Here is a 24,528-nt window from a genome sequence, read left to right as displayed (position 1 = left end):
TCTCCACCCTGTGCCCCTGACAATCCATTTTTCCAGCATTAATTTTGACACTCTAACACGATTTACTGACTTAAAGCACAGCTTCTGCAATGAAAACTGTTGTGTTTAGCTTATTAAACAGATGCAGTTAGAAAATCATGCCTCTTTAATAGAGCACTTCATCCAATTACAACTTCAAACAACTTGTGTTAATGTCAATTATCTAAAAGATTTTGTTCATGCAAAGAAATCCCTTGTAAGGATAATTTTAAGGAGGAATGTAAGATAAATAGTTACACATTGATTCTGAATGACAGTAACCATACAAATACAGTAAAACCTCAGTATCTGGCACCTACAGGGATTAGTGTATTCTGAATAAGCGAGTTTTCCAATTGATTGAGACTACATGTTGCATGAATGGACAACTAATGGCAGGCGTGCCAATTTTAAACTTGTGTATTTTTTACCCATTTATTTTGCGCAATTTGTTTTACCAGTTGCTCGAGCTGCTGGTTACCTGAATTCCGGATAATAGGGATTTTACTGTAGTTGGAATGGAATTATTAAATTGTGTGTGTTTTAATTCTAGTGAAAGTTGATGAATGGAGTTGAGGGACAGATTAACTATAATAAAACACTGGAGCTCCTCGCAAGGACAATTTCAAACAATGAATGACGTATGAGACAATGGCAAGATCTAGCTGAACTAATTCAAAGCCTGGTCACTTCTTCAGTTGAAGCCTTAACTTTTAATTCTCGCTATCATTTTGCATTTCAATAATGCAAAGTTTATTGTTGATTATCACACAGTGCAAAGTTACGAGAATGTTTTCACGGGAACGGGTCTGTAAACTATTTAAATTGGAATGCAGATTTCCAAGCCTATATATGAATGGAATTATCTTTCATGGATAGACACAGAAATGATGAGTGTTTGGAATCTTTCACTTCACATTGTGGCTCAGTGAGATCCAGATTTCCTCGCAATTTTCACATACATGTCCTTGAAGGAGTTAATATTATGAAATGGTTCCACAGAACTTAGGATAAGTAGTTTCAGTTTATTTGCATTTCAGTAACAGACAGGACTGATTTAACACAAATGTAGCCATTTCACTCAGTTTCAGATGAATGAACTTGAAGTCACTTTTGAAAACAGACTTGTCAGACTACTGCGAGCAGGTAAAGAGAATGTGTTCAGTTATCTGATCTGTTTCTGTCAGTAGATGCATTATATTCTTCTTGAATACAAATTTCATCAATGGCAACTTTGTAAAAACTTTTGTCCTTTAGGCTTTCTGACAGTTGCAGTACAATATTTGCTAATTACCATTGAATTAGTCCAAAAGCCTAACAATGCAACAAACTTGAAGGAGGGTCACACGTTTTGACATTTGACTTGAGCTGATTATTGCTTACATAGAACATCACAGCACAGTACAGGCCCTTCGGCCCTTGATGTTGTGTCGACCTACATATTTCTACCACACACACGCGCGCGCACGCATTCCTGGCACCCATAACTCTGTGTATATAATACATTAAAGTCCCTCCTAAACATTCCTCCCTTCACTTTGTCCTCTGGCATTTGCTGTTCCTGCCCTGGGGGAAAAGGTGTTGGCTGTCCACCTTACACCTATATATGCTTCTCAGAATCTTGTTAAGTTTACGTAAGAGGGTTTTGGATAAAAATTCACAACGCCAGCAAAAATGGGAGCGTGTGCAAAAACAAAAGTGAAATTGTAACCTGAAAACTGGAAAATATTGAAACATTGAGATTAGAAGCAGGAGAAAGCATGGCTTGCGAAGTGATTAATGCAACCCTGTTAGAGTTCCAGCAACTGGGGCTCGAATCAGAGGCTGCTTGTACGTTCTCTCTGTGTCTGTGTGGATTTCCTCCGGGCGCTCCAGTTTCCACCCACCGTTCAAAACATACTGGGGTTGTAAGTCAATTGGGTGTAATTGGGCTAAAAGGGCCTGTTACCATGTATGGTTTTTTTTAAGAAGGAGGCCACTCAGCCTATCATTGTTGCTCCACCTTTCTTAAATTTGAATTTTTTCCAGTTCTTCTGACCATTAATTTCTGAAAGATCATTACCAATCCCTCCACAAACTCTACCATGGCTTCTTTCAGAAACCGAGCAGGTTTGTAGCACAGTTACAATGGACTAGATTCTCTTCCCATTTATTTCATCTCCTCTGTCCAGAATCAGTGATATTGGTCATTTTTAATTTAATTTTTAATTTTGAGATGCAACAAGGTTGCAGGCCATTCTGGCCCAAGATTCTGCACCACCAAATTATACCCACGTGACCAATTATTTTTTTTAGTTATTATCCTCATGCATCTTTGGAACAACTGGAGGAAATCCACATCGACGTGCAGAAAATGTTTAAAAAAAATATTCTTAGAGAGCAGTGGATTTGAACCTGAATGGCTGGCACTGTCATCACATTGTGCTTACTGAAGAGTGACTCTTGCACACTCTGAACGATGGAGAGCTGTAGAGAAGGTAGCATTTCCCCATCAGGCTGGTCGACTCTCAACTGGCACAACGTTGAAACTAACATGACCTCGGCAAATATTCATTGAGTATAAATAGTTAACTGCAACAACATGCCCAGGATTTTCTTACAAGAGTTGACTGATAATGGTTCTCGAGTGTCTCCAAGGAATATAGTCAGACATCTTCAAAGACAGCTTTAATTAATCTGAGTGCACGTTGGTCACAAACGAATTGGCACTGCCTTGATCATATACCATCTTATAAATTGCCACTTCTACGTGAAGAGTAAATTATTCTTTCATAGTGTGAAGCCAGAGACATGTTGAGGTTCTCCCCATGTCTGCAGTATCTCACCGAGATAGTCATAACAGATTACTTACTACATCCTTGGTGACAAAGGGCTCAACATATGTTTTGTGTCAAAACATCAAGAAATCTCAGTTGGCCACAAAATACTTTGGTTTCTGGGAGGTATAGATTTCTTGAGAACCCTTATTTTTAGACTAGGCTATGCATCTTCTCATGACTAGTCGATCATTTATTTTGTGTAGCTCTTCTGTTTGGTGAAGAGTGTGTGATTATAGGAAGATCCTCTGTTTCTATGGTCTTTATAACTATTTATTTAATTCCCCTTATTCTGTGTCCCTCAGCCCCTGCAACCAACATTTATTTCCTGCCACGTGACCCAACTGCATACCTGCTTGATGTCTGACTTTAAGGAAGGACTAACATTTCACACCAAACAGCACACCTCCCAGCAGTGTCTATCTCTGAGATACAGGTGCCTTGCAGAACCATAGAACATTGCAGCACAGAACTATTATTTTATCTAGTCCCACTGCTCTGCATCCCAACTGTAGCCCTCCATACCCTTCCCATCCATGTATCTGTCCAAATTCTTCTTGAATTAAACCTGGATTCACCAGTTCAATTGGCAGCTCATTCCTTGCTCCCACCCCTCTGTGTGAAGATGTACCCCCTTTTGCTCTTAACCCATGTCCTCTGGTTTTTATCCCACTAGCCACTAAAAGGGGGGAGGGGGGGAAAGGAACCCTACCTATATTCACAGAATGGTCTGACAAAATGGTCTAAATATCACATGTAGAGAGTGTTTAAGGTCATAAAACCATCGTGGACTCATTGAGCTGAAGGTCCTGTTTCTGTGCCTCTAAGGAAGCTTTGCATTCGTTTTTTCATGAATGAAGCAATTGCTGCACTATGAAATAATTATTCCTGATGACGGTCCCCTGGGCATTCTTTGAATTGACACCTTATTGTTTGAAAATGTCCTTTCAAAACTTTCCTGGGCAGACTGATCTTCCTTTATGATCGCTGACTTTAAAGGAATCCATAAGGCCATTGAATTCTTTGTATTCCAGTCACGCAAAGCCTGCCTTTTCCTTTTGGTGTTTGCTTTTGTATTTCTCATAAAACAGTGCCTTGTGTGTGTAGCAAACAGAAAGAGACCTAATGACCTGTCCCAACCTGTATTTATGGCTGGAACTGGAATGCAGGTTATAGGTGGCAAATTGCAACAAGCAACTGTTATGTGTCATCATTTGTCACCAGTAGAATTCCACTGCCAAAGGTGAAGAAATACATATTTTGGCTCGGGGCCAGAAATTCTACATGAATCCTGCTGTGTGCAAAGCTTTAGCCTTCAGAACAAATATTGCTGTTGTGTTAACCAGATGGCCTATGATAGTGGATTTGAGCAGATGTATGGTGTGCAACTGAGGACCTCCCTGAGATGCAAAGGAAGTGAACATCAGTCAGGAGCTGATGCTATCAAGGGCCCCTTGGCATAAACCCAAGGTGGAAGCAAAGCTCCAGAGGTTTGAAGGGACAAGAAGATGAGGCCAGAGGGCTGCAGAGAAATGGATCGGAGGTCAATCCACAAGAGCTTAAGAGTGGCAAAGAGGATCGCTGGAGTCTCCCCGATTTTTATCCCCACCAATAAACATGATCTACCGGGATTGTTGTCTGAAGAGGGTATGCAAAATCATTGAGGATCCCTTCTGCCCTGCACTCTGCATCTTGCAGCAGCTTCCATTGGGGAAGAAGAGATACTGAAGTATCAGAGCCAACACCACCAGCCTGAGGACCAGCTTCTTCAGTGATAATGCTGAACAACCAAATGAACTACTCACACTGACCATCCAAGAATCCTATTCATGAAACAATATATATTTACTTATTTGTATATATCAGTGGTTTTCAAACTTTTTCTTTCCACTCACATGCCACCTTAAGCAATCCCTTACTAATCACAGAGCATCTGTGGCATAGGGATTACTTAAGGTGGTATGTGAGTGGGAAGAAAAAGGTTTGAAAACCACTGTTTTAATCATACCTAATTGACTCATTATATGCATGGATTCATAACTCCAAAGGAAATGGGTCAATGCCAATTTTTTTTTTCAAGCAAAATGTTTCCGTAACAATCAGATCCAGAGCAGTGGTCCAGCTCCACCAGTTGTTGGCAAGTTGCCAGTTAGCAAGTGCACACTGCCTGGAATTCTTTCCCTGATTTTCTCTGACTCTCAAACTCCCTCTAATTTTTTTAAAAATCTTTTATCAAACTTTTTCCACCAAGCTCTAGGAATGTTTTGTGCATGTTGAAGATTGTATGTAAATGGAAGTTGTCAAATTCACTGAATGCTTCAAGAAGTCTGATACCAAGATGACAATTCCATGGTAGACAAACCAAAAGGAGGAATTGGTTTCATTGAAACCTGATTTACTGCCTCAAATACGTTGACTCCAAGCTTGCAGAGCCAAAAGTTAAACTGTTTGAGTTCCTTCTCTAGATGCCTCTAGTGTCCATTCTAGCAATAGTTGCTTCTTCAGGCACATAGTGTGGTTGTTTGGCTTCCATTTTTATTCCCAATCCCCAGTCCTTCTACAATTATCATGTATGATTAACTACTGACTTGTGAAGAAAAATGGAAAGTCTAAATGTATTTCACCAAGAGTAAGGGGAAAAAAAAATCACTAGCTTGCTATAAATATTTCCTTTTGGATAATTGCAGCCTCTGAAGTGTGGTTTATATTCACCTGAATAAGCATCCTCAGGTGATTTGATAAACGCTTTGGGTGCAAGATACCTAGCACGACCTTTTTGGAAAAAACCGTCTCCACCAATTAGAATTGGTTGTATTCCAATGAAATGCAAAGATTCCTGATCAAGTTCATGTTCACCACTTCTCGATGTTTCAGATTTGCAGAGTGATATGGAATAACCCAAGTAAATAAAGCATCTAGAAAACATTGAATTTAATGAAGAGTTGTAGGACGCAGATAACCGCGTTTTGTGTAAGTGAATCACCGGGGGTGGTGGGGATAATCTGGTTGAACATCTCTAAATAAAGTTTAGGATTTTGATCGCAGGTGTTCTTGTTCATCGTTTGAGGGACGAAATAGGGGTTGTTTGTTCCTGCTCTCCTTTACTCTTTCGACTTGGTGTGTGTGACTGTGCGTGGGGAAGGAAGATTTCTTCAAAGCACAAGTGTGGCCAAGTTTCTTCAAAAGTGAAATCCAATACTTAAGAGACATACACCAAAATATAGAGTTGTAAATAGATTAGGGTTAAATTAAATGCCCCAAGTTAACAGCTGGTTACTGCTCTGGGTTTGATGGTTCAAAAAATTTATTTGAATCATCCTCCAGGATTAATTAAGTTTTCAATGACAACTCAATTCACTCGAACATAAAAGCGATGTGAATGAAACTCGTATTTTCATTGTCTGGTGGTTATTCTCTTGTTTGACCTTCACTATGCTGCCAAATTAATGTTTGTCTTGTTTGGAGACAAACATGTCAAATACTTCCATGAATGCTGTCAGCACTCCCATTCGTATATCTGAAGTTAATTATATTTAAATTCACCCAATGTACAGTGACACTGATCCACTGCAGAATTAAAAATTTAATGATAAACAGTCTTTTTAAAAACAAATTTAAGAAGTATGGTTTAAGAAGAAATTATATTTCAAAGCAACTTCACCTGAAATACTTGGTTTTAATTACAATGCAACAGTTGCTTAATGTCTTAAAATATAGTATTTCACTTTCCTCAAAATGTGCCCACTCACTTTTACTTTCAAGAAATGCTTTTGCCCCACACATAGCCAAAGGTAAAGATGTGGGTTGTAACCAATGACAAGAAACTGATGACTAAAATTTAAACAAAAACACAACGTTGGAGAAATTAAGCAGGTCAAACAATGTACTTTAAGTAGCAAATATAAAGATACAGAACCAACATTTCAGGCTTGAGCCCTTTGTCAAGATAGTATAGCCCATGTTTTGGGGTTGAGCCCTTCATCAAGATATTCATAATGTGATGAATCACATCTCCAAGGTTTGGTCAAGATCATTAAAAAAAAAATCTCAGGCTTCATTTAGACTTCTATAACGAGACTATACTATCTGGTGGGTTTATTGATGATCTTTATGAGAAAGGAGGATCTTCAAATGAATCAATCTTTTGGGGGTGGGGGAAGAGTGTTGGTTCTCTCAATGTGTAAAGGCATCTTTGAAGATCCGTGCTTAATTTTTATTTGTGCAACTGTCCACAGGGCGGTAACATTAGATATGGCCAGATGCATCACTTAAACAAGAGCGTAAGTAATAAGAGTCGATCATCTGGCCCTAGGAGTCTGCTGTAACATTCAATAAGATCATGAGTTCTTCCAGCAATTCCTTGTCTACCCACATGTGGACCTGGTGGAACTTCCCCATGAGTAGGGACAGGTGAACCACATTCATGTCTGCAGTGCATTCTTATGTCAGAAGAGTGCAAAAAAAGAAGAAAATTACAATAAAGTTAACACGGGTGGATACAAGGATTGTAATAGAATAAGTATCATGTGTCCACATGAAGGAATTATTACATTGTTAACTTCAAAATGCCCTGGGCATATTTTTACCACCTGAAACTATTTTGAATTTGCAAAAAGTCAAGGCTAAAATGGGTAATGTATTTGAGGAAAAGGCAATCTGCTGTGCACATTACTGATCCTGTAATACACAGCATGTGCTAAACTACCATGTCCTGGTCGTGAGCCACTAATTCTGCTCCGTCTCCTCTCCAGACTTGACCAGAGTTTTGAAGAAGAATGGTTGTTCCTTTATTTCATTCTTTCATCTTGACTTAGCATTGCAACAATTCTGAGATATGAAAAAATATTGACAAGGTTTGAGAAGCAGTGGCTATCTCTCTCTAAGATCATGTAACTGTTTATTAATAACATTTAAATGATTTGGGAACAAGTTAGTTCCATTTAACCTGGGGGAGTTGACCATGAGAACAACCATTGAAGATGTCAACACAGCCAAATTGTTCACGATTACAGTTGCAAATAGATTTTTAGCTTTTGGAAATTACAATTGAATTATTTTTAACCGATTCCTGCCTGTAATAATCCATATTACAGTAAATTGACATGACCGGCAAAATCCTCCACACTATTAATTCACTTAAGCTGTATCATGAATTTTATGGAATGTTTTACTGTTTAAAATTGGAAGATTATAAGGTCCAGCTAAGTTATTTTAAGGATTAAGCAGTTTAGTAAATATGTAGTAGGAAATGATTATTAGAAGACTTTGAAGCTAAGGTAGGAATAATTAATTGCTCAGCATGTCAGCTTGGAGGTTGTTATCCCCAGTAAATATAATTGGGTGCATTGGTGGGTTAGATCTTCTGGCCAAGACTGCCAGCAGTTCTCAGATTGGTATTGACTGTTGGATTTGCTATGTTTGCTATTTTATATGGACCAATAGATGGAGGAAGCGATTATTCTCTTGCATGCTGTGTAGAATCTAATCAAGTGGCCCCACAAAACTGACTTGTACTATTGAAGTCTAGTTTCATAAGAGATTGGGTCTGTGGTTGATTAAAAAATGCGACAGAATTTCCTGCTCAAGTAAAAAATATAAATTGAGCAACAACAAACAAAAAAAATTGGGGGAGAAAAAAAAGCACAGCAGTCTTGCTGCTGGTCAATGTAATTATTTGGATGTTAAAATATTTTGGAAGTTGTCAAGCTTGGTGAAAGATCTGCTGTCATCGCTCTCCCATGCCACATTAAGGAAAGTTGGATGAGTCAACAAAGTGAGAAATAATGATCCGATGTGGAGGGACCAAAAATTAAGCAAGGACAATGTTGTCTGCAATTGCAAATTGTCTTTCCAAAAGCAGACAGGTACATGTTTAGTGACTCCATCTCCCTCTGTGCTGTAGGGCCCAGAATATTTGAAAGGAAGCCAGCTACCACATTCTAGTGAAGTTACGAAAAAATATACTAAAATAGTTCAAGGGGAAAGTTGTGGGACTCTGTGGAATTTATTGCATTCCAGTGAAGCTCGCATGCAATATTTAAGATGCAAAAACCAGCCAAAAGGTTAAATAATTCTGACTCGAGACATTTTGATTTCCAATGACTTCTGAATTCCACAACCAGCATTCAGTAAGGCTTCCTAATTATGATTTGTCTCACGCAACTTAATAGATTTTGAAAGTTAACTAATATAAGCCTTTCAGATTTGTGGGTTACAGCCAGAATTGGGATTTGGTGTATTTGATTGAAATTCCAGCTCATTCATGTAGCCATGATGATAAATAGGAAAAGACAGTTGGGTAGAAACCAATTCATGGTTGTTTGCAGAAAACGTGAAATTTCAGGCAGCGACAAGTTGCACATTGCTACTGAAGTTTGAAGCTAATGCACCACATGTTTAACATCAGAATCAGGATTTATTGTCTTGAACAAGTCATGGAATTTGGTGTTTTGTGGCAGCTTCATCGTCCAAACATTCATATTGTAACCATCTTACAACATTACTATAAATTTAAAAAATTTAAATAATAATGCACGAAAAATAAGACAGAGCCTATGGTTCGTTGATTATTCAGGAATCTGATGGTAGCAGGGAAGAAGCTGTCCTTGTGGAGAGTGAAGAGGGTGTGGCCTGGGTGGTGGGGGTGTTTGAGGATAGAGGCTGCTGTTTAAGACACCGCCTTGTGTAGATGACCTCGATGGAGTGAAGTCTGGTGCCTGTCATGTCTCAGGCCAAGTTAACAATTTTCTGGAGTTTATTCTTGTTCTGAGAGCTGGTGCCTTCATGCCAGGCAGTGATGCAGCCAGCCAGAATGCTCTCCGTGGTACACCCGTAGACATATAGAATCTCCTCCGACACCTCATAAAGTATAGCCACTGCCAAGTCTTCTTTGTGATTGCATCAATGTGGAGGCTCCACGACAGATCCTCAGAGATGTTGACACCCAGGAATTTGAAGTTCTTGGCCCTCTCCGCTACTGAGCCCTCGATGAGGACTGGGTCATGTTCCCATGACTTCCTTCTGAAGTCCACAATCAATTCCTTGGTTTTGTTAAATTGAGTGCAAGGTAGTTGTCGTTACTCCATTCAACGAGCTGATCTATCTCCCTCCTGTATGCTTCCTCATTGCCGTTTGTGATTCTGCCAACAACTGTGGTGTCATCGGCAAACTTGTCGATGGCATTGGAATTGTGCCTGGCCACACAGTCATGGGTGTATAATGATTAGAGCAGTGGGCTAAGCACATATCCTTGGGGTTGCGCCTGTGTTGATGATCAGTGAGGAGGAGATGTTGTTTCTAATTCATACTGACTGGTCTTCCAATGAAGAAGTCAATGAGAGGGATACAGAGGCCTAGAGTTTGTAGCTTTTTGACCAGCACTGAGCTGTAGTCTATGAAAGGCAGTGTAAATTGGTGTTTTCGTGGTAATCCAGAGCTGAGTGGAGAAGATTGCATTTTTAAACTGCATTAATCTGTAGTTACTCAATCATTTCTGACAAAATGAGAACAAACCTACTTTGTTTTTTCCCATCCCTGAGAGGAATTCAGGAAAATTTGAGCTGTATCATTTTTTTTCTACATCTTTCCCAGGAGCGATTCAAAAGGTTTTGTTTCTCATTCCTAACAACCCTGCTCTATCTGTCACATTGCCTTCAAAACTGTGATAGAGGGTTGGTGAATGGAGGAAGTTTACGATGTTAAAATTGGCTGGGGAAGTGGGCAACTGTTTTGCAATGACAATTCACCATGTCATTGTCAATATAATGCAGCCGCTTTTCACAATAAACCTGAGGACTGATGCTTTGGGGTAGCTTGACTTGCATCAACAGCTGGATATCAGGGGAGGAGTCACGTGATGGAGTAGTGGCCGGTCGGGGAACTCCAGCCCTCTCCGGAAAAGTTTAAAAAAAAAACACAGAAAACACAAAGGCACAAACACAAAAATTAAAATAAAGTGAAAGTAAAGGTGGGAAGAAAATGGCAGCGAAGAAAGAAAAGTCGAAAGCAACGGGAAGAAGAGAAGAAGAAAAGACATCGGAAGAAGAAGGTGAAGGCCTTACCTGTCCGAGGAGGCCCGCCGCGGAGAGAGAAGCCTGCTCCCTCAGGTCAGTCGAAGTCCCGAGCTCGGGACTACAAAAATGGCTCGTGGAGCCAAGCAAAAGTGCGCAACCGCGCATGCGCGAGGAGTCGCGCACGCGCGGTTGCGCATGACAAAAAAAACACTGACGGGAGGGGGGACCAGCTGAGGAGTCGATCTCCACAACTGAGAATGACAGCTACAGCACAGCAACAAGAAGAGAACATAGAAAACAACAGCTGAATATCAGAAAGGGGGTAAAATTTTAGACTTTTTTTACATTCACAGGATTCATAGTAAAGAGATACAGGAATATTAGAGCCAGCACCACCAGGCTGAGGAACAGCTTCTTCCCACAGAAAGTGAGAACAACCAAAGGAACCGCTCACACTGACCATCGGAGATTCTAATCACGAAGCAGTATTTATTTATATGTATATTTGTCCTGCATATGTATTGATTGAATGTAGAATTAGGAGACAGGGCCTCAAGGATCAGGGTAGTAGATTTAGGACTGAGATGAGAAGGAACTGCTTTCCCCAGAGGCTGGTGAATCTATGGAATTTGCTGCCCATTGAAATAGTGGAGGCCACCTCAGTAAATATATTTAAGACCAGGTTGGATGGACTTTAACGTAGCAGGGGAATTTAAGGGATGGGGAAAATGCAGGGGAATGGGGGGAAAAAAGAAATGATCTCATTAAATGGCAGAGCAGGCTTGACAGGCCGGATAGCCGACTCCTGCTCCCATTTCTTATGTTCTTGTATGGGTTCTGTCTGGTTTTGTGTCTACATGTTTTGCACCAAGGCCCGGAAAATGCTATTTCATCAGGTTGCACTTTGTGCAATCGGATGATAATGAACTTGTACAAATCATTTACACCCTGTCCTTACTGGTAATTGTTCTTGCAAAATTGGAATGCTGAGCTGTTAACCTTGAATAACACCAGTCTTTGTAAGTTTACCCCAGTGTGGTTAGATGGAGAGCTCCAGGATTTTGCAGCAGAGACGATAAAAGTAGAGGAATATATTTCTAATGGGATGGTAGGTGATGTCATGGGGAGCAGTGCATTGTGTGAGAATCAATAGGTAAGTGTTTGCTTTATATTGCCTTACCTTTCTAAGTCATGAAGGTCACAGGTTTTGAGGACTTTGTCGAAGAAAGCCTTGCGAGTGCCAGAGAATGATTTATAAACTGCAGTCATGATCTATCCGCAGAGGTGGGAATGAATGGATGTAAAAGAGCAGACTTTATTGCTGTAGTAGATGTTACTGTCTTAAACACTATTGGAACTGCACTCATCCAGTTGGCTTTGCAGTAGATTGAAGTCATAATGTTTTCAGCAACTGATTGGTTTTCCACATTGTATGTTGTCCGTCTGCCGCCTCAATTGGACATTGACATGGGTTACAACAACTCAGCATTCAAAGATGGTGAGCTGACGTGGGTGTTGGCTTAGCATTGTGAATGCCTTCTGCCAGCAATAATCAGCCTCCATGTAATGTGCCACCCTTTTACTGAAAGGCAGTAGCCAATAATGTGGATGTTTATTTCTGCTCACAGGGGAAAGTTTGCAGTTGTCAAGAAGTGCATGGAAAATGCCTCCAGAAAGGAATATGCAGCCAAGTTCTTGAGAAAACGAAGGAAAGGTCAAGATTGCCGCATGGACATTATCAACGAGATTGCAATCCTTGAGATAGCGAAAAGCAACTCCCACGTGGTGGACTTGCACGAAGTGTACGAGACGACTTCGGAAATCATCCTGGTGCTGGAATAGTAAGTAGGATCTTGAGATGTTCTTTGTCAATAAGAAACATGGGAATTTCCTCTCCTGGTGACCTGCAACTTCACTTGAGGTGCAGGATCAGAGCATTTGCTGATCCCCATGTAGGATACGATAAGGGCACAAAGTAGGGCCTTTGAGTACAAAATATGTGACCAGAGATTCTTTATTAAAACCCTTCTATTCTGAGCAATTAGCACCTGATCTTGTATGATTGGTAATCTGTAGACTTCTTGTAGGTGACATATAATTCGAAGAATGATGATACACTTGGAAGGCTTTGGAGGGAAATGCTATCTCTGGACTTTGAAGAACTTGCTTTGCACAAATGTGTAAGTGCAAAGTGTAATAGAAGGTTGAAATTGCATTGATATCAGAACCCCAGGGATCTTTTCTCAGTCATAATTCTCAGGCTTTTGACAAAAAAAAAACTCTGAGTGGTGTTTTCCCATTGGTGGTGTAGTCACATTTGAGACCAAAAATTGTGGGTTCAAATTAGTGCTCCACACTTTGCCACTTGACCTAATTAGATTTCAGTGGTGCTACATTTTAAGAAGTGCTGTTGTTTTGATGAACTGGTAAACTATGTGTAGTTGAAGGTTTGATTTAATGGCATTATTGATAGAACATAATGGAGTTCACCATGATTAAGCCAAGTTTATTGTCATCTGATTGTACAAGTACAACCCCAATGAAATGGCGTTCTCCGGTCCTCCGCAAAACATGGAGTCACACAACCTGACAAAATACACATACAAACAATACGCAAGCAAGAAAATACTGTTTTGCAGATAGGAAAGTCATGGGTGGTCAGTGTGAGTAATTCTTTGGTTGTTCAACATTCTCACTGCCTGTGGGAAGAAACTGTTCCTCAGCCTGGTGGTGCTGGCTTCGATACTCCTAAATCACTTTCCCAACGGGAGCAGGTGAAAGATGGTGGGGTGGGGGTATGAAAAGGGTCCTCAATCATCTTGCGCCCTCTTCAGACAACAATCTGGTAGATCACATCAATGGGTGAGAGGGAGAAGGGAGACCCCAGTGATCCTCTCTACCATTCTTATGATCCTGTGGATTGACCTCCGACCCATTTCTCTGCAGCAACTGTACCCGCACTGTGATGCAGCCGGCCAGGATGCTCTCGATAGAGATCCTGTAGAAGGTTGACAAAATGGTGGCTGTTAGTGTTGCCTGGTTCAGTCTTCTCAGGACGTACAGTCGCTGTTGCTCCTAGATATAGTGACCTAAACTAGTTTAGTGACCGAGATTACTAGACTCATAGATCAATGATCTTGTGTGTTGTCATGCCATTTCTTTAATAGTAATCTCAATATATTGACCAGTAAACATCTCAAGAAGTGTGGTACAAGTTCTTTTTTTTTTAAAAACATTTTAAAAAATTGATATTTTTATCCAGTGTTCCCATTTCCAGGACTACATTTCCTGAAAACTGATATGTTTGAATTAAACCTTATCCAGGACCAGTGCTGCAACAGAGAAAGCCATTGATTTCCAAAGTGGATACTGACTACAATGGTTTCCCATTTCAATCACATCACTCCAACTGATCTTCAGTCCAGCACTTCTGTTGTGATTCCCAACCATCTACAGCTAGCCTGCACCCAATCCCCTTCCTCTCTCCTGAGGCACACCTGTGTTCATTTGAATACCCTGTAGTGCACGTGGCCTCACCAGCCATAGAACCGAACCTATCGCGCTCGATGCCTAGGGGGCTTGCTGAATTTCTGTGGAGCAGAACCGTGATCACGGTGGTTAACTGAACGTTGGCAGGTTGCCAAGGCTTCTCGACCACTGTCTCTGCAACAATGCGAGAGGGACATTACATTGTTAGAAACATTCATCACAAAATTATTGCTGGCGAACAAATTGCATGATCCACAAAGCATTTCATTAAATTTGTATTATTGGGGCAGCATGGTTAGCGCAACACTGTTACAACACCAGCGACCTGGGTTCGAATCTACATTCTCCCTGACCCTGCGTGGTTTCCTCCAGGTGCTCCGGTTTCTTCCCGCCCTTCAAAATGTTGATTTGGGTGTTTGGGCTGAAAGGGCCTGTTACTGTGCTGAATGCCTAAATTTATATTTATATAAAAAAAAAAGAAAGAAATTTAAATGATTTCCCTCAGATGTTTCCATTTATCCAGTAGTAGCTCCTTTGAACCAATAATTCAGATTATAGCCTGGAATGAATTCTCTGCAGTTTGACCCAGCAGACCATGTGAATGTGAAACCCAGGAGACATCACTAATCTGGAGAATGTGCATCTTCTCAAAGGCCAATACACTTGACAGTTCAGTTTTTCCATCGCATATGTGGATTGGGTTTTTGCCTTCACCACTTAAGCAATAATCTAACGAGCTCAATTTTGTATCCTTTGCAAAATCTATATTTATAAAGGATTTGCAGTAAATGAAAATCGGACATTCATGAATCCATTGGATTGTTGCCCTGACGATGACGATAAACTTGCTCTTCTTTGGGAGGTGGGGTGATGGGATGTGATAGTGAGGGGGATGGAGGGTTGAGGGTGGGGTGGGGGGGGGTTAATTCTATGTCCTCCGTACTGAAGATGTTGAAATTAATGCAAACCTAGTTTGATATTTTTGAAAATGGCTCAAAGATTTAAATATTTTTTGCAATTAGAGCTTTTCTCCAGAAACTGATGAGATGCTTAATTGGTGCTGAAATATTTAGAAGATCTTGAAACAGCTGTAGTTTGCACGCACTTCCTGTTAGAGCAGCAGACGTTTGTGAAGCCACATCCTTCAGCACTCGAATCGCATGACCAAGATCAGAATGGCTGCTGTAACTGTCAGCAGATCGCTCCTAACGATAGAGGCCATTCTCCATATATGGTGATGTTTAATACAGCTTCTTGTACTATCAAGGATTGATTTTTTTTTCCTCAACTTGGCTCCATGTGCTTGAATAGGTAATTTTGAAAGCAGAAGGCCAAGGGGGAACATCATTGTTCACCTTGTAAGCTATTTTACCATTGTTGAGCTATGCATTTAAAAAAAAAATATGGTAAACGTGTAAAAATTTAAGCACAGCCGTTCAATGGGGCAGCATAATGGCTTAGCAGTTAGCACAACACCTTTACAGCAATTGGGACTGGGGTTTCAATCCCACGCTGCTGAAGGAGTTTGTATGTTCTTCCCGTCTGCGTTGGTTTTCCCCAGGGGCTCCAGTTTCCTCCCACCATTCAAAACATACCAGGGATATAGGTGAATTGGGCGGCACGGACTCATGGGCAGAAATAGCCTGTGCTATATGTTTAAATTTTGTCTAAAAATTGCATTTAAATTTTTAAAAAACTTGAATGGGGCTCTTAGCCAAAGTCCTTACAAGTGGTACTGGAAATCCCATGTCTTTTGCAAGTTTTCCTTGGTGTCCTGGATATTATCTCTTGGCCATGCAGACTTCCTGTGTGCAAATTGGTTGTCCTGTTTCCACAGCAGTGACTACATTCCAAAGGATGTTATTTCCCCTGAAATAATTTGCAGCATTCTGAGCTGGTCTCTAAGTGTGCAAGTTCTCAGTGGAGGGTTCTGTTCATCCATTTACCATGTGGGTTACCATTCGATCTTTACCTGGGCAGTAATTTAATGAGATTAATTGTGGTGTCAGCTAATAAATGATTCACTAGGAAGGGACCTGGTGAATTATCCCACCAAAGTATCATGGTTGAGCTTGGATAGCGCTAATTCTTGAATGCATTGATCTGGAGTTAGGACATGTAATGTGCGTCGAAAGAACCAAAGACTTGTTGATCCAAACCAAGGCTTTTATTAACTAAAAGACTGGAGCCTATCACAAGTAGGTCGACCAGTCCAGAATGACCTGGTCTGGCTAGGAGCAATCCTTTAAGACCCACCAGTAGGTGTGGCTACATTCTCAGCCAATCACAGTCATCCTACACGACCATCTGCACATATACACATTGGTGATAGAATCTGTACTATCACAGAACATGTGTCCGTCCTTGCATTCATCAGACTATCTCCCATTCAACTTGATCTAAACTTGTAAAATGGAGTGCTTCCTTGCACAAAGGCAGAACACAAGGTGAATGATTGTAGGCTAAGCCAAAAGCATGAGCCAGGAAGGCTCCATGGATGTAATTTTATTTCAAATAGTTAAGGCATAATGGTGCTAATATTGGCCCCTGCTGGAGAAATGTTAGGAAAAGTAATTCTGAGAGGAATGGGAGATGGGAACTTCTGTACAGGGATGGGATGAGGTGAGGCAGGGAAAGGTGGGAAGTTGGTTCTCTGGTGACCAGTGTGAAGTTGGCTCATTTACCAATTGTTCATTGATTACATTGCAATAAAGTTGATCCAAGAAAGATTTTATTTAATTTTGAAATATGACAGGGAGATTTGATGCAACTCCTGTATTTTGGTCATTTTTAAAAGAGCAGCTACATTTTAAGCAAAACAACAGCGTCCCTTAAAATCTAGGAATTAAATTGGCCATTCTTTTAACACTGTAAATATAAAACATGATTTTTATCATAGTTGCTAGTTGATGCATTCTTGATTTTTTTTTAAATCCTGGTTCAATTGATTTTCCCTTTTTTCCACTACTCCTTTTGAGAGCGAATTCCTGCTCTCCTTGCATTTCCTCTTTTAAGTGGGTTCTGAGCTGAGAGAGTGGGTATTGGCAGAGAACACCTCCAGTGGGGTTGAACAGCAAAGGAATCACTCAGTAACCTTCTGATGTTAAAATCCGCATCCTTGATCTACAGCATTAATTCCCTCAAAAAAAAAAGACTCTAAGCCCTGATTTATATGGTTCATTCCACTTCAGGGACTGTAATAATGGTTAAATTGTCTTCTTAGTATCACTAGTTAAAATGGTTTATAAAATGTAAATCGTACTGTTTCCCAAGTTACTGAGGTCTTTGTTTGACATTTTTAATCCAGTTTCTGACTCAAGTCCAGATTGTATTCTCCCTGGATAAGGTAAATCATCTCAGCATTGCATCAAGGGCACAGCTATTACAGCCTTGTGGTCAAAATGTTCTACCCCAGTGCAAAGTTGAATTAAATTAGAAGAGCAGAGACTGGCTTAATCAAAGAAGGTACTGGTATAAACTGACTAGAGGATTTTTTTTCCTATTATTCAGTGAATTAAGTTGGAATTTTACATTTTCTCATCTCATTCCTGAAGTTTGGATTTAACCTGCCACAGAATTCAATCCATGCTTTACAAAAAGCACACAGAAAATTTGCATTTCATCTTGATAATTAAACAAACTTAACATTTGAAACCCACCAAATCAGCTTCCGTTCAAAGGCAAAACTGTGACAATTGCACGAAGAGGTGTACGGTAATGTGGTTAGTCGAGACATTCATTGTAAGACCCAGTCTGAAGCACAAACTCTAGTTTCACAAGTAACTTGCATCCGGTGGTTTTGTGTCTCACCTCAGCAAGCATCATTCCAGAAACCTGTGCTAAAATGATAAGAATTTGCCCACGTAACTCACTTCCTCATGCCTCAACATTTTCATTAAAAATTTACAAATTAGAACTTAAATGTCACATAGTGAAGCAAGTTTAAGTTTATTTGTCACATTATGACTAGTGAGAGGATTTTTTTTTCTGCGAGCGGTCTCACAGGTTAACAGAACATTTAAGAGGCTTCTAGATAGACGTGAAGGGGATGGAGAGATTTCTATCAGGTTTGGTAGATGGATTTGGACATAATATTTGGCACAGACACTAAGTTCCTCTGCTGCACTGTTCTGCACTCAATGTTATATAGCATTACAATGAAAAGAATGATCATCTAGTACCATAGCACTGTTGTGGGGTTCATTCAGGAGACTGATGGGTGTGGGGAGGAAACTCTTTAAGCCTGTTGCTGTACCCTTTTACACTCTTGAACCTTCACCCCGATGGGAGGAGGGAGAAATGTGGGTTGGGTAAGATGGGTCCTTTGGGGATGGTGCACCTTAGAAGTTGTTGAGCCACAATGGGATCTTGGCAGTGCAGAGGATCTTGGGGTCTGAGTCCATAGGGTGCTCAAAGCAGCTGTGCAGGTTGGTTCTGTGGTTAAAAAGGCATATGGTGTGTTGGCCTTCATTAATTGTGGAATTGAATTTAGGAGCCGAGAGGTGATGGTGCAGATATATAGGACCCTGGTCAGGCCCCACTTGGAGTACTGTGCTCAGTTCTGGTCACCTCGATTGAAAGAATGTGGAAGCCATAGAAAGGGTGCAGAGAAGATTTACAAGGATGTGGCCTGGTTTAGGGAGCATGTCTTATGAAAATGGGTTGAGTGAACTCGGCTTTTACTCCTTAGAGCGGCGGACGATGAGAGGTGAGATAATAGTTCAAGATGATGAGGCATTGATCGTATAGAGGACATGGGTTTAAGGCGCTGGGGTGTACGTACAGAGGAGATGTCAGGGATATGTTTCTTACGCAGAGAGAAGTGGGTGCATGGAATGGGCTGCCAGTAACAGTAGTGGAGGTGGATACATTGGGGTCCTTTAATAGACTTTTGGATAGGTATGTGGAGGTTAGAAAAATAGAGGGCTATGGGAAAACCTAGTAATTTCTAAGGTAGTGACAAGTTCAACAAAACTTTGTGGGCTGAAGGGCCTGTTTTGTGCTGTAAGTTTTCAGTGCTGAACTTTTTTAGTCTTCAAAGGGCATTGGTCTACTTTTCTGACTGTCAAGTCAGTGCTTGTCCTAGGTCAGGTTATTAGAGATGCTCCTTCTGAACTATCTACTTTTTCCACTTCATTACCATTGATGTGGACGGGTGTGAACTCTGCCCATCTCCTAAAGTCAATGATCATCTTCTTTCTCTTGTAAATGCTGGGAGAGAGGTTGTAATCAAGGCATCTTTCCTGGATTCTGTCTTGCATTATTTGATACCAGCACACTACTGTGGTGTTTTCAGCAGATTTGAACATAGGGTTGGAATGGGATTTGCCGGAGGGAGAGTGAGTACACATTCTTGAGGAGCGTGATGTTATTATGGAAGAGATGTTAACCATTCTCACGGATTTTCGTCTGTGAGACAGGAAGTCAAGGGTCCAGTTTGGAGGTGGGGGGATTGGTGGTGGGCAAGAGGCTCTGAGGCTTAGATCCTGAAGAGCTGGAACTCAGCTCAGAGTCAAATGGTGAACCGGACATTACTGTCTAAAACACACACAGAAAAGCTGGAGGAACTCAGTGGGACTTGCAGTGTCCATAGAAGGTAAAGATATTATTGACATTTCAGGCCTGAGCCCATATACCCTGAAGAATTTCTCTCTGTTCACTACTGACTAAGACTTTTAATTTGTTTTTGTTTTGAGTAATACAGCAAGCTCCTGGAGTGCGAAGTGCTGATTGTACTCCAAGCGTCGACTCACTTGCTTCATCTCCAGACTTTAAAAAACCAAAAAGCGAATAAAAATGATCTCCCATTCACCATGGATGAGATTAGGTCTGTGCTTTCCTTTAAGAACTCTCGACCTTAAAGAGCTCGAAGAGCATCTGTATGCTTCCATCTTGAAGTCTGCAAGGCGATCACTCCATGTAGCAAACCCAAGTTCACCCATGATCCCACAGTGACTGTAGAGACCCCCTTGGCGACGAGAAGCTGCTCTTTCTTGAGGTGGCCTTTCAGCACAGTAATGACCTGTTAAGTAAAGTGTCAGAGTACAAGCTGCTACATTCACAGTGATACCTGATCCCCTCTGCAGGCTGATAGACATAAAGGAAATGATTGTGGCTGCAGAGCGAACATTGCTTTTTTTGTTTGGAGGTTGAAAGTTAACACCTGCACAAGTCAGGAAACTCATTTCACTCAACTGACTGACCACCGTCTCTCCAGCTTCATGTCTTCAGATCAAATGTCGAGTTTTTTCTATGCACCTCATCTCAAGGGGAAATAAAAATGCTCTAATAAACACTGCTGCATTCTCTAAAGTCCACATCTAATGCTCAAATGCAGATCTGCAGCTTTTTCCATTGCACATTACCTGAATTATTATAGAAAAGACTTTTTACTGCAAGAGGAAGATCATGTGGTAATCAGCTAATCGGAGCTTTTTCTAATGCCCTGAGTAAAACTGGAATAAATTCTGCTGCCAATAATCTATAAAGAGCAGGTGGTTTCCTGGCCAATGTTAATCTCTACAATTGATGATCTGATCTTTCTCATGCTATCTGTCACCTTGTGTCCAGGTTGGCAATAGTAATTCCTACAGTGAGGTGCTGACTAGGCCTCAAAGCTGTTGTACTGTGAAGTGTATTGGAATGACATAATTGTCAACAAGCTATCCAACTGTGGATGCAGCAAGCTTTACCTGGTAAAGTTCAGAAAGTGCAAGTGTGAGTTGCTTCTGCATGACTTTATTTTCTGGATAAGTTAATGAGCTGGAATATAAACGATTGCATAGAACCATAGAACATTACAGCAGAGAAACAGGCCCTTCCGGCCCTTCTAGTCTGTGCCAAACTACTTTTCTGCCTAGTCCATAGCCCTCCATCCACGTTCCTGTCCAAATTCTTAAATGTTAAAATTGAGCCCGCATTCACCACTTCAGCTGGCAGCTCATTTTACACGCCCACCACTCTCTGTATGAAGAAATTTCCCCTTTATTTTCTCCTAAACTTTTCCCCTTTCACCCATGACCTCTGGTTTGTATCTCACCTACCCTCTGTGGGGAAAAACCTACCTACATTTACTCTATCTATACCCCTCATAATTTAAATACCTTGATCAGATCTCCCCACATTTTTCTGCGCTTCAGGGGGGGGGGGGGGGGGAGTCGGTTTCTGAAGTCCAGGCAACATCCTTGTAAATCTTCTCTTCATTCTTTCAATCTTACTGATATCTTTCCTGTAGTTAGGTGACCAAAACTGCACATAATCCTCCAAATTTGGCCTCACCAGTGTCTTGTACAACTTTTCCATAACATCCCAACTCCTGTACTCAATATAGGAAAGATATCAATAAGCAATTGTACTGAGCCAGTGTTACAAACTCAAGGACTTGCATGTTGCAAATCTTGTAGTCTATCCAAGAGTGTGCAATGCTCGTGCACAACCATCCACGGGCCACTGATTGCAGTTGCGAAACATCACAGTGCTTGTGTCGCCTGCTTCACTGTGACTTAAAGGGGTCCTGTGTGTAATTTTTGTCTACATCCAGTGCTCGGAATCCACCTTAGTGAGTGGGTCCATATTTGGCTTGCACAGTAACACATTGTGATTTGCATATCATGCACAAATGAGTTTCCGTACAGCAGTCCCTTAATTAAAGTGGAATAATGTTGACTATTTCTATATTGTGTGGACGGTCACAGTAGTTTATAAATGTAATTCATCTAAAAGTGTTCTATCACACAAGGGATCTATATAGCAACTTGTGGTGACTGTTGGGCGGACGACATCTTTCTGGTGTTTAACCTTCTCCATCACTTCAATAACGAAACCATCCCAACTACGAAAGGAAAACCAGTGCACTGACTTCCTTTTATTCAAATCTTGGGAAGAGATGAATGGGCACCATCTTGTTATGTCGGCTCCTGCGATTCCAAACTTTTTGTATCTCTTGCATATGACTAATACTGGGCTTGAGTTCATTTCATGTGGGAGAATGCATTACGTTCATATCAGAAAGGATTGCACAAAGTTAGCAAGCAGGTGTAACAAGTGGTAGGAAGTAAAAAAGCATTTTGGTCTTTATTACGAGAAGGTTGGAATTTGGAAATGGGCAAGTATTGTTAGAATTGTACCAGGAATTGGTGAGGTCACAACTGAAGTAGTGTGCATACTCAAGTTACTCTCGCATAAGAAATGCATTGAAGGCAGTCCAAAAGAGATTCACTAGGCTAGTTCCTAGAACGAGAGGGATGTCCTTACCTGAGCGGCAAAAGATGTGTTTTTTTTTTTTGCAACCTGGAAGAAGGACAGATGGTCTCGGATTCAGATTTGGTGTATGACAACACATACAGCATGCACATATAACGAAATGTTCAAGCCATTGAGTTTTGACTCAATACAATTGGCGGGTATGTCTGCATTGACCTTAATAATTTATATCTTGCATGAATAAAGGTCATGCAGAAGCAACTCCACAAATCAAAAGATTATAGCTTGAGCTTTCTGATCCCGTTTTAAAATACGTGGATAATGGTGAACTATGGACTGGATTGGGCCTTGAATATTTGTTCTTCCACTGATTTTGAATGCTACCATGGAATCAGGGTCAACACTTGCCCTCGATTTTCTTTTAGAGATCACAATCTGAGCTTCTTCCCAGTGGGTGGGGGGAGGGGGGGGGGCGGGCGGGGATTATAAACAACTTGAATATCCTCAGCAGATAACGTGCGTGAGAAAGGACCTTTACTGAAAGGACTTATTGCCCCTTTGAAAGTACAATGTATGGTGAAAAAGGAAGAAGACACTAGTCAAAAATGTATTGGCTTCAAAGTGGAAATGAGGTGGACTGATTTTTGGCAGTCTGCATCACGTGATTTCCATGCTTCCTCTATATTAGCTTGGTAGTTATTAGATGAACTATAATAAAACAAGATGTTTGCTTTGAATGTTCTGGTGAGATGTAATTACACCACTAGGTCACCAGGGATCCAGAGCTACAGTCTAGCCTTCCAGGTTCGTCTTGCAGAGACACAAGACCTCTTAGTGTACATATTTTCTTTCTTTGGCTTGGCTTCGCGGACGAAGATTTATGGAGGGGTAAATGTCCACGTCAGCTGCAGGCTCGTTTGTGGCTGACAAGTCCGATGCGGGACAGGCAGACACGGTTGCAGGGGAAAATTGGTTGGTTGGGTGTTGGGTTTTTCCTCCTTTGTCTTTTGTCAGTGAGGTGGGCTCTGCGGACTTCTTCAAAGGTGATAAAGCTGTCTGATACTCGCACTGCTGGTGTGGTTATTGTCAGTACAGTGTGGGAAACATCTTATTCGGTTGCCATTGTCTTCCATTCACCTTGACGGAGGGCCCAGGCCTGAAACATTGATTACCCTTTACTTCCTTTTGATGCTGTATTACTGTTGTCTTAACATGTAGTGGAACAAGACTCTGCTAAGTGAGCACAATCTAATTAAAATACCTCGGGCATTGGTACGATATTTCCCATTGTGCCAATACTAAAATGGCTGCACTTTGGCACTGGATACAAGTTTTGGCTTCCTGCAACATTTTTAAATGTAGTTTTAGTCTATGTTTCAATGTAGCTTTGTGCTTGGGTGGTTGCACCCAAGTAGAATTATGTAGCTTTTTCTTCACTCTCAGATACACTGAGGAAGGCAGATTGATTAAAGGGTGAAAGGTGATGACTTAATTCAAAATTAGATAAGATAACATAAAGGGAGGGAAGATTCCTGTTTATTTTTTCAGCAAATGGTCTCAGTCACCTGTATTTAACTTGTCAAACAGTCCTGTCCTCGAAAGTGGTTTGCTATTGTTCCTAGGATCGTTGGCAGTTTATAGTCCGATAGGAGGGAGGTGGGAAATGGTCATTATGGCATGAAGTGACCTCCACTTGTCCATGGTGTTTGTTTTTTCCAAGCCACCGACAGTTTCACAATAGCTGCTCTCCCAGTTCCTTTGATTAATTTAATCAGAAACCGGTCTTGTTGATTCTTGCTTTGTATGCACTCACAGGCTTGCAATGCTTTAACTGGTAAGCAAAATGACAGTAAATAAATCTCACCCATGGTGAGAGATGATAATGGTATTGTAGTTTGGCAGAAGATCCACTCTCTGGTATTTGATGGAGCTGCTCATCAATCTCCAATTGAGATTGAATGCTTCCAAAGGAGAAGCAAACTGCATGCTAT

At 40.9% G+C, this 24,528-nt stretch overlaps 2 protein-coding genes across 8 annotated transcripts in view; one reads left to right on the top strand and one right to left on the bottom strand.

Annotated features, from left to right (window-relative positions):
• Window positions 1-24,528, bottom strand: part of LOC138747739 (V-type proton ATPase 116 kDa subunit a 1) — a 176,535-nt gene that overhangs the window by 20,764 nt on the left and 131,243 nt on the right. Inside the window, exon 21 of one of the 4 annotated variants that reach the window (XM_069907273.1) lies at window positions 6,554-7,661. The exons of 2 other annotated variants lie outside the window; for them this stretch is intronic. In XM_069907273.1, coding sequence (XP_069763374.1) covers window position 7,661 — 1 coding nt within the window. In that variant the 3' untranslated portion in view covers window positions 6,554-7,660. Of the gene's footprint in view, window positions 1-6,553; window positions 7,662-22,419; window positions 22,625-24,528 lie in introns of those variants that run through there. One more of the 4 variants, XM_069907270.1, reaches the window with a different exon arrangement.
• LOC138747740 (serine/threonine-protein kinase 17A-like) overlaps window positions 1-24,528 on the top strand; it is a 61,966-nt gene that overhangs the window by 16,701 nt on the left and 20,737 nt on the right. Inside the window, exons 1-2 of one of the 4 annotated variants that reach the window (XM_069907275.1) lie at window positions 10,662-10,939; window positions 12,475-12,687. In XM_069907275.1, the coding sequence (XP_069763376.1) occupies window positions 10,812-10,939; window positions 12,475-12,687 (341 nt within the window). In that variant the 5' untranslated portion in view covers window positions 10,662-10,811. Of the gene's footprint in view, window positions 1-10,661; window positions 10,940-11,069; window positions 11,169-11,865; window positions 12,000-12,474; window positions 12,688-24,528 lie in introns of those variants that run through there. The other 3 variants (XM_069907278.1, XM_069907277.1, XM_069907276.1) reach the window with 3 other exon arrangements.

This window comes from Narcine bancroftii, chromosome 12 (assembly GCF_036971445.1).
Source record: "Narcine bancroftii isolate sNarBan1 chromosome 12, sNarBan1.hap1, whole genome shotgun sequence".
Taxonomy (NCBI): Eukaryota; Metazoa; Chordata; class Chondrichthyes; order Torpediniformes; family Narcinidae; genus Narcine; species Narcine bancroftii.
The sequence above is the reverse complement of the archived record's forward strand: the minus strand, read 5'-3'. Positions and strand labels throughout refer to the sequence as shown.